The following is a 10000-nucleotide window of genomic DNA, read 5'->3' as shown; positions in this document are numbered from 1 at the left end:
AGCTATGGAACAAAACTGTAAGTGATTCTCAACGTTGTATACCAAGACTCGTTGTAGCTGTATTTGAATGACAGGTCCACGAACTTAGTCAACTGAGTATAATGGTTAGCCAAGGTTAAACAAATGAGGCTAAAGGTTAGCCAAGGTGATCCTAGGTGTTGCTAAAACGTTTGCTAGTTCGATTTATACTTTTTGGTAAAAGGGAGGGAGAGTTTTATCCACCACGAAGCGAGGCAGAGTGGTTAAAAAGCGACCTGTGAGTCGCTTTGAAAACGAACAGTCTGCAGCCGGAATGTGACGATTCATTTGTTGACGAACCTTGCGATCTTGTCAAGTTAATGTTCTATTTTCATGAAAACTCTGCATTCGGTTTACATTTGCGACTGAGTAAAGAATACAATTACCAGTTCGCGAGCTTAGAAGCTCAAGGAAGAAAGACAATCGCAAACCTTAAGAAAATGACCGTGTCCCAGGTCGATTCCTTAGATTTAAAAAACGGTGAATCTTCGAAGAGTTTTAGGGAACGAAAAAGTCAACCAAACTGACCATCCCAAGGTGTAGGTCCAGCCTGTTGTAGTTCTGTTAATACTTTGTAGTAAAACGGAGGAAGTGTTTTATCCACCTGCAAGACGTGAGGCCGAGTAGTCCTGTACTCGATAAAACACGACCGGCGAGTCGTTTAGAAACGAATTAACCTTTCTTAAGAATATGACGGTTCATTTGTTGATCAAGTCAAGTCAACTGTCTGCTAAAGAAAAAAATAGCGTTTCTCTATGTCGCGGAACAGCGATAAGGAAACTGGGCGTGGAGAGTGACTAGTTCGAAACATGGCTTCCAAACGAACATTTTGCGAACTTCAAGGCTCCAAGGAAGAGAGGCCTGGTTTATGAAGATTTCTAGCCAACGGAATCTTCTTTCAAAGCGGTTATAAAGTTCTAAATTTGCAAGTTACGTCTTTGGGGTATGATACTGAGCCACTACTGAACCGTTTTCGATTCTACCGAAGTTTGTGATCAAGATGAGCAAACAGACGGGAGAAACGTACTTTTTAAGGACACCTTGCAAAATTTGTCGTGGCATACAATGCTCTTTCGAGGATTTTAATGCACAAAATTAACTTAAGATTAGGGAAAGATGGGTGTTTTGTTTGAAATTTCTGCCGTTCCACGCCATTTAATTTCACCTACAGTTGTAGTTTGTATTTGCATAGGAAATCCAAGGGTCCGCTTGAGGTGAATTCGGGAAAAAAAAAACAATGGTTGTTTTTAAGGTGCTAAAAATTAGAGACGAGTCCAATATGATAGCTATGAAAGCTTTAAAAGCATTAAGCATGTGTATTTACTCTAAAGTTTTCAATAATTTTCGTTTATGATACACCCAACAAATCGTTCTCTAGGGATTCTCGAGGAAAGATGCGTGTATATAGTAATGCCAGCTTTCTTTCAGCTTTCAAATTATCCGCTTGTCCAGGTTTTTAGTTATCTCATATTATCATGTGTCGCGTTTTGGGTCGAATACACCAAAAACAGAAAAAACTACTTCGGCTATTTTTGTTTTCAGTTCCTACACACATCGTTGCGTAGTAACTTAATTGGGTGTGCAGAAAATGTATTTATCTGCATTCATGTATAATTTATCATCAAAGACAGCCTCACACTGTCAGAAACTAGTCAGAACTGCATGGTACACGCAAAGGCTGACCAAGGTAAAAAAAAATACAATTCTGCATTCATGTATAATTTATCATCAAAGACAGCCTCACACTGTCAGAAACTAGTCAGAACTGCATGGTACACGCAAAGGCTGACCAAGGTAAAAAAAAATACAAGTCACCGATATACTTATTTCGTATTGAATCCATAAGCTAGGTAGTTAAGCATAGCACGAAGAAATCATGCTGTCTCAACAAGTTCCATGGAAGGTTGTTCCCATGGCAGAGACAAAACGCTGTCTGTCATAGTTAAAAGGTCTGGATAGTAGCAGGCATATCAATATTTTAGAAACAACACAACACTTTTTAGATTTAAAAACATGTTTCGACAGAAACTTCTGTCATCTTCAGTTTAAATTACAAAGTACAGAGTTGAATATATAGTGTGAACCAAAATGCTAATTAACTATAAGAACAAAAGGAAACACGACAATGTAAAAAATTACAAAGAAAGCTTTAAATTAACATGATAAAGTTGATGATTAAGTGTAGGTTTCATAGTCAATGGGAGAAACAAGTTCTTCTGGGTCTGTATAGAGTTTACCATTACAGTCAATACCCCAAATTTCACTACCATACATGAGTATGGGGGATATTAATGCATCAAATAGCTTAATTGTGAGTTTAATGTTCTCACTGAAGTGGTTTCCCATCTCTTTCCGTAGTTTAAACAGAGCTTCAAGGCTGACTTTTTTCAATTCTTGCCTTGCAAGGGTGAAATTTCCATACGGGCACAATGTCAGCCCTAGACACCGACAGTACTTTGCGTTTTCCAATTTGTTCATTCCGTACCTAAACGAATAGTTATTTAGAGACTTGCCACTGTTGTTGAATATCATGACTTTGGTTTTGTCTAGGTTCACGTTTAGGTCTACCTTTTCACAGAATGATTCCAACTTAAGCTTGTTGAGAATTCTTGGTAAGCCTTTCGCGGATCTAGCCTTGAAAAATGACTAAATCATCTGCATACAACAAACAGTTCGTGGGTCGTTCTCTTGGCATGACTTCAGTTGTTAGCATTTCGGGTAAATCACTCAGATATTAAATAGGGTGGGTGACAGCATGCATCCTTGCTTCACACAGTTATGACACAGAAACGTTTGGGTTATTTTGTTTTCAATTTTGACTGCTGACTTGTCATTCGAGTACATGGACACCAGTTCTGAGCTTGTCAAATAATTTATTTCTCGGTACACGGTCAAAGGCTTTGCTAAAGTCGACAAAACAAGAAAATAGCAAATTTCGTTGTCTTTGTGATTTCGATTTTACATACTTGCCAAAGAGCATTTTCAAAATAAGATAATATCAACTGTCCCATGCAATTTCCTAAAGCCACCTTGTTCATCTTTCAGAATTCCCTTTTTAGTCGCGCAGTCGTACAATCTATTGTTAAGAATGGATGTGAATAGTTTCTTGAGCGATGACAATAGAGTGATACCTCGGTAATTTTCAGCTTTAGATGGGTCGTCTTTTTGTGTACTGATACAAACAGTCCGAAGCTCCAAAGCCGAGGATATTTACCGGTGCTTAGGATTCCATTAAATAAAATTATCAGATGGCTCTTTATAAAATCCTTCCCTACTTTTAATACTTCGTTTAATATACTGTCTATGCCTGGAGCTTTGTTTGCTTTCAATTTACATATTGCACTGTCGAACTCTTCATCCGATGTTAAATGATCTAGTGGGCCTTTTTGTTTTCTTTGGATTTCCTGAAGGCCTCCTTCTCTGAACAGTTGTTTTGAGGCACCTGATTCTGTTGTTTAAAATATTTGTAAAACTCTTCCGCTCTCGCTGTCTCCACTCTTTCTGTTTTTTCTTTTTCTAAGATTAAACATAGTGCCAATCTGTTTCCAAGTGTCTGGAATGCCGGTAATCGATGTCCGCTATTTTTTACTAAGATACAAGCATTTTGCTTGAAACTCTCCAGTTTTCTCATGTAGGAGTGTTCTCAATTGAACATTGTCAGGGTTGTAGGAAATTTGTTTCCCAAGTGATTTTAGGTTTTTCATTTGCCGTTTCACATTCCTGGTCAAACCAAGTTTTCCATTGCTTATTACTGTTTTTTTGTTTTTGAGACTTCAGACCAGCTGTTTTGCATGCATCAACTAGGGCTTGGCTTACTAATTCGGTCGCTATGTTAACATTGTCATGTGATGAGGCTTCCTGTGACTTGGATTGAAATTCTTGTGATTCCAAACTCCTTTTTATTTGATATTGCATCTTCCGGAATTGCCACGTCTTTTATTATTATTATTATTATTATTATTATTATTATTATTATTATTATTATTATTATTATTATTATTATTATTATTATTATTATTATTATTATTATTATTATTATTTCGTTTCTCCTAAACTTTCAGTAGTTCAAATTTTACAAAGAATATGCGGAATTTACAATTCATGGCGATATTCTTGACTTATGATGGACAGTGTCTCTAATGTGTGGAAAGTCAGTTGAATGAATAGACTGCTTTCACGATCTCGCAGTTCTGTGAGATTACCCATTTCTGGCATTGTCTAATTAGACTGTTTTTGTCCTTTATATCTATTTTATCCAAGTCAATTACAAGCTGTTTATTATAACCTGCTAGGAAATCAAATACGATCACTAAATCCAGGGTAAAGTATCTTCAGGCCAGCTCTCAGTCTTAGGTCTGTGTATTTGTTACACGCGCGAGAAGTGGCAATAAAAAGCGTGACGTCGCAGCAACACTGTTTAAGGCTTTTTTGTTTGTTTGTTGAGTTATTTTCACGACATAGGACCAAAGAATCGAATCAGTGAAAGAATCAGTGAAAATAAATGAATGAAATAGGCAAGTTAACTTACCTTGTGTATTTTGTTTTGTCTTTTCAAGCTGTTTTGTCTGTTTTGGGACGTTGTTCTCGAAGAGGCTGTCGTAATCTTCCTACTGACGAAGTCAAGGCTGGACAAAGCGATTTACGGAGAAATGTACTCGAAAGCATTTTTTTTGCCTGAAAAGGGAGTTCGCTGCGCCGTTTTTCCTTCCAACGAAAAGAGCATAGTTTTTGTTCCTCCCTGTCTGATCAGTTTGCTCAAAAGCTTGATCCTTTCGGCTCGAAAAGTTGTTCGCCAATGCTTGTGCTCGCCTTTTCGACTACGGGAATAAAATAAGGGAGCTTTCCCGCGTGCAATTGCCACTTACCCCTCCAGTACACTAACCGTTCCCAGCAGCAGAGAAAAGAGATCCTGGGAACGAGATTGCCAGTACACAGGCGAATCCTGTTCGTGAAAATATACGTGGACTAACGTGCACTGTGGGGAAAGTGATGTATTTTCAAGGACCAAATCCGACTGTGCCGGAGGGGTGAGTGGTAATTACGGGCGGGCAAGATCCCTAAATTCAGTCCCGTAGTCGAAAAGACGAGCACAAGCATCGGCGGACAACTGTCCGGTCCTGGAAATGTGAAAGAAATCTTTCTCGTTCGAGCCGAAAGGATCATGCTTTCAGCAAGCTGATCATACAAGGAGAAACACAAACTATGCTCTTTTCGTTGGAAGGAAAATTGCGCAGCAAACTCGCTTTTCCGCGAAAAAAATGCTTTGGAGTACATTTCTCGGTAAATCGCTGTGCCCAGCCTCGATTTCGTTTTAGAAAGTTTACGACAGGCTCCTTAAGAACAACGTCCCAAAACAGAAAAAAAAGCTCGAAAAGACAAAACATACTGATAAACAAGGTAAGTTAACTTACTTTAATTCATTCATTTATTTTGATAGGTTTTCGATTCTTGCTCCTACGTCGTGAAGTTAATTCAACAAAAAAAAACAAAAATTGCCTTGAATACGTTGTTGTTGACATCCTGCTTTTCACAGCCACGTCTCGCGCGTGACGTAGTTTCGGCACTGAATACGAAGAACCAAAACATACAAGAACCGCTTTCCGTAGGGTTTGACCATACCGCATTCCGAACTTTTCGGACTACAATTTCCGAAATAACGCGCTAAAAATTAACGGAAACTGCATTGCCCAATGTCCCCCTCTATCATTTGTCGCGTTTCAGGTCGATTTCAACAAAAACAGAAAAAACTACTTCGGTTTTCAGTTCGTACAAACATCGTTGCGTAGTAACTTAATTGGTTGTGCAGAATATGTTTTTACTTGCATTCCGGTTTATCACCAACCAACAAAGACAGCCTTACACTGTAAGAAGCATGTCAGCTGAGAACTGGTACACACAAAGGCTGGTCAAGGTAAAAAAAAATATACAAGTGACCGATATACTTATTTATTGAATCCATAAGCCAGTTAAGCATAGTACGAAGAAATCATGCCGTCACCAAGAAGTTTCATGGAAGGTAGATTTTTTTTTTCAGATTTCTTTCGTATTTTGTTCTAATTCTAAAGAGAGATTTTGCTTTCATAAATAGTCTGATAAGTTTTATGTACAGATTGCTGGATTCAGAGCGTTGACTGAAAAAAGATGTAGCTGACAGGCTTGCTTTCGGTCAGTTAGGAGGATTCTCAGCAGTCGTTCGGTTCTGTTCTGTTGTGTTTGTCGTGTCAATAGCTCTGAAAACAGTGAAAAGCTCCTTCGAGGAGTGATCAATTAAGTCTATACGTATGACTGCCATACTGGTATACACAAGAGACATACTAGAATAATATACCTTTTTTAACGAAGTTCCAGAAAAATGCTACAGGTAAAATATTGGTATCTATAAATTGAAGAATAGGAGGATCGTTACGATAAGAGGAAAGATAAAGTGAAGAGCTTGCTATGGAGGCTTGAAGAATCTATCAATAAAGCTAAAATACTCTGTGACCCATAAGTTACATAGGATGCTGTTAGAGATTGACTGAGATGTCCAAATGATTTTGTTCTAGACTATAATATCTTAGCTTAGCAATGGGCCCCAAAATACTTAAATGAAAAGTGTCTACCGAAGATAGATCAAGGTTGAAAAGAATTTTAAGGACGTTCGCGCGAAAATTTTTCAACATTGATTTTTTTCTGAAACTATTACCACTGTAAGATGATGAGTTAGTTATGTCAGAAATGTAAAAAAAATGGGGGGTGACCGACTTCGTTTTGGAGAGAACATGCCCCGAAAAACACCCAAAATGTGACAAAATCGGGCTTCGTTAGCGAATGAGGCCAGTGTCTGTAAACCCAAATATATTGCAATTAAATCTTTAAAGTGAAATCTTCTCTGCCAAATATTGTTTAAGTGGACTTATTAAGTGAATTTAGTCAACTGTTGAGGTTCCTTAAAGATCAAGTTCGAATTTAGCGACCACAGTTTCACGCGCCTTGCAGCCGCAAGATGGCAGAATTTGATGTCCCGTGAGCAGAAATCTTGAAATTTTTTTAACTTCCCACATTGATTTTTTGTTCATTTTTGGACAACGTGGAGATAATTGTAAATAAAATCCGTTTCTGGAAAGAAAAATAGGGGTCACCGAAAGTCCAAGACCGTTAAATCCAGGCAAAGCTATAGCGATGGCCTTTTGCCCTGTCATTTCTCATTTTATTACTTACCGCGCGCGCTCGTGTATGACGTGGCGAGTGCATTTGCGTGCGCAGTAAGGATGCGCAGAAACAATTGGCGCGAACGTCGTTAAGAGACTAGTTAAGAGTTTTAAGTGACACACTCTTTTAAGCTCAAGGGACGTGTTCCTAGGTGGCTTGTTGCGAAATACAAATATTTACGATTTCTATAAATGTCATAGAAATAGGCAAACAAATTGATTTTAACCTTACCTATTTCCATATAGTAGGTCCATGACGGGATTTTCTAGTTGTCCCAAATCTAATAATTTTTTTTAAAGAGTTTATATGGTTTTGGGGGACGCAGCCTCAGAGTGAGAGAGGTTTGTATGGATTTTTAACTATGTTTTTAAGTCCGTAACTTGGTCTCTGTTCTACCAAAATGACTCAAATTTCGACAGATGGCCAATCTTAATGTTATCGTTTACACACTAGTGTCAATTTATCGATTGCTTCAAATTTAAAACTCTCCCCAGTTCCCCGCGCAATTCTGGAATGGCATATATGCGTGGTTGTGTTGCAACACGATCTCTTCCTCAAATTAAGTATTATCCTCCATTTTGATCACTCTGTCCCGGGACTTGTGATATGAAAAAGAAAAGAAAAAAAGTAAAAAGAAGTCCCTGGACAGGATTTGAACCCGGAGCACCCACTTTGAAGGAAGTGTTTTAATCCACTTAACCACTAAAGATCAACTGACTAGAAAGAGTGCCGATTATTTACCAAATGTAATAAGAATATATGAGGCTTGATTTAAAATGGTTAACTTTACCTTGAAGTTTGGTAACGGACATTTTTCATTTTGTATGCTTGCTTCTTAGCGGGTGTTAATATACGTTTACAGCGGCACTTTTGGAAGAAAAAATTATTGACATTAATAAAAAATGACATTCTCGCAGTTAGTGATGTGGTAGTCTAGTGGTTAAGTGAAGGGGATATTACTCATACGTTCCCATGATCCCTATAAAGTTTTCAGTGTTCAAAATGAACGATAAAACGTCACTTGGAAGAAATTGACAATTAGGAATAATCCTTCAATTGAGGGACAGACTTGGTTTGTGGTTGATAGTTATCATGTTAACACTTCGAAGACGTTTCCGTTTTAACTCAACATTTATTGAACTACATACAGTGAACACGTGTTTCTCGCTCAATCCTTTAGGTTCTTCACGAGGTATCCTACAAGTCCCTTTTCGCACATGCGCGACTCAATGTATTCACGTGACACCTCCCTCCTCGATTTTCTTTAACTTAAAAAAAAGGAACAAACGCATCATAGCACTTGAAAAAAATACAGAACGACTAGCTTAAGACGTCTCAGATATAGGACTCAAAATGTTTCTATCAGTCAATCAAACAAAGTTTTTAAATCGAGAGGGCTTTCTAACAATGCGACCGCTAGAAGTCCTAACTTCTCTTAAACTGGGCTGTTCACTAGCACAGGTAGGTACAGCTGACGTCACACTGCCTGGTGTCTCAATCTGTGGTGGTTCTTCTGACTCAGGATGTGGAGATCCCGCAACTGGTCCTTCTGCTCGTGGCTCCATGTCAACATCCAACTCTTGTTCATCATGCACTCTTCTGGGACTATTCACTGTGCGCAGGTGTCTGCGGTTCCTACGCACCACGCCTTTTGGTGTCGGGATGTTGTACGACCTAGGAACCGGACTTCTTGCGATGACTGTGCCCGGTGTCTTCCATACTTTTTGCTGAGCTTGCTTCTCACGAACTGAGTCTCCTGGCTGTAGATCTGGAAGAGGTCGCACACCATGCCTCTTGTCAAAGTGTCGGCGGTAAGCGGTTTTGGATTCCTCATCCTTTCTAGCAAGTGCTTCTTGGCTTGGTAGAACCTGATTTAAGTTCGATTCCAATGTAGGTAGAAGGGTGTGAATTTCTCTTCCCATCATTAGCTGGCAAGGACTTACACCAGTGGCGGTATGAGGTGTTGCTCTGTAAGACATAAGCGCAAGAAAAGGGTCACGCTGCCTCAGTACGTTCTTGGCAATACGAACTCCACTTTCTGCTTCACAATTTGCTTGCGGGTAATAAGGGCTAGTAGCAAAATGCTTGAAGTCATACTCTTGACTAAATTTGCGGAACTGTCCTGATGAAAATTGTGGTCCGTTAGCACTCACAATTTCTCCTGGTACTCCCCATCGGGCAAAGTTGTCCTTCATCTTATTAACCTTTCGGGAAATCTTGAGTAATAGTCAATGACCACTAGACATTGCTTCCCTTGGTGTTCACACAAGTCTGCACCAATCTTCTTCCACGCTCTCTCTGGAAGAGAAGTTGTGATGAGTGGTTCCTTTCTCTGACTTGGTAAGGTCTCTTGGCAAAACTCACAACCTGAAACTTTGCTTTGAATGTCTCGGCTGATACCAGGCTACCAAACGGACACTATGATATTGGCTCTCTCACGACACCTAGTCATACCCTGGTGACCATCATGGGTACGGTCCAATACTTGCCACCGTAAAGAGGAAGGTATCACGAGGCGATTATGATAAATGATCTTGCCGTCCACTACAGAGAGTTCACCACGTACGGCGTGATATTTGCGTATTTCTTCCGGTACATCTTTAGCATACTTTGGCCACCCACTGACAGTATAATCGAGAACACGCCTCAGCTGTGGATCTGATGCAGTAGCGCACTTGATCTGTTCAATCTTCTTAGGTGATGCAGGTCTTTCCATTTCGGCTGTATCGACATACGCTTTGACATCTTCTTGTGTGTCTGATGTCTCGAACAGGGCTGCTAGAGGATTTCT

At 39.3% G+C, this 10000-nt stretch overlaps 2 protein-coding genes and 1 long non-coding RNA gene across 4 annotated transcripts in view; all 3 read right to left on the bottom strand.

The window, feature by feature from the left end:
- The window catches only part of LOC138032653 (uncharacterized), a 7419-nt gene extending 2702 nt beyond the window's left edge, over positions 1-4717 (bottom strand). Inside the window, exon 1 of one of the 2 annotated variants that reach the window (XR_011128431.1) lies at positions 4547-4717. This is a non-coding gene — a long non-coding RNA (uncharacterized lncRNA). Of the gene's footprint in view, positions 1-2586; positions 2664-4546 lie in introns of those variants that run through there. The other variant, XR_011128430.1, reaches the window with a different exon arrangement.
- A 3862-nt stretch (positions 4718-8579) lies between these two features.
- Positions 8580-9404, bottom strand: LOC138031847 (uncharacterized). Its single transcript, XM_068879470.1, has one exon. It carries the CDS (start codon positions 9402-9404, stop codon positions 8580-8582), a length of 825 nt encoding a protein of 274 aa, XP_068735571.1.
- A 209-nt stretch (positions 9405-9613) lies between these two features.
- The window catches only part of LOC138031846 (uncharacterized), a 597-nt gene continuing 210 nt past the window's right edge, over positions 9614-10000 (bottom strand). Inside the window, exon 1 of the mRNA XM_068879469.1 lies at positions 9614-10000. This exon is cut by the window's right edge and continues 210 nt beyond it. Coding sequence (XP_068735570.1) covers positions 9614-10000 — 387 coding nt within the window.

Source organism: Montipora capricornis, chromosome 14, assembly GCF_036669925.1.
Source record: "Montipora capricornis isolate CH-2021 chromosome 14, ASM3666992v2, whole genome shotgun sequence".
Classification (NCBI taxonomy): domain Eukaryota; kingdom Metazoa; phylum Cnidaria; class Anthozoa; order Scleractinia; family Acroporidae; genus Montipora; species Montipora capricornis.
Note: the sequence above shows the minus strand (reverse complement) of the source record. Positions and strands in the feature narration are given on the sequence as shown.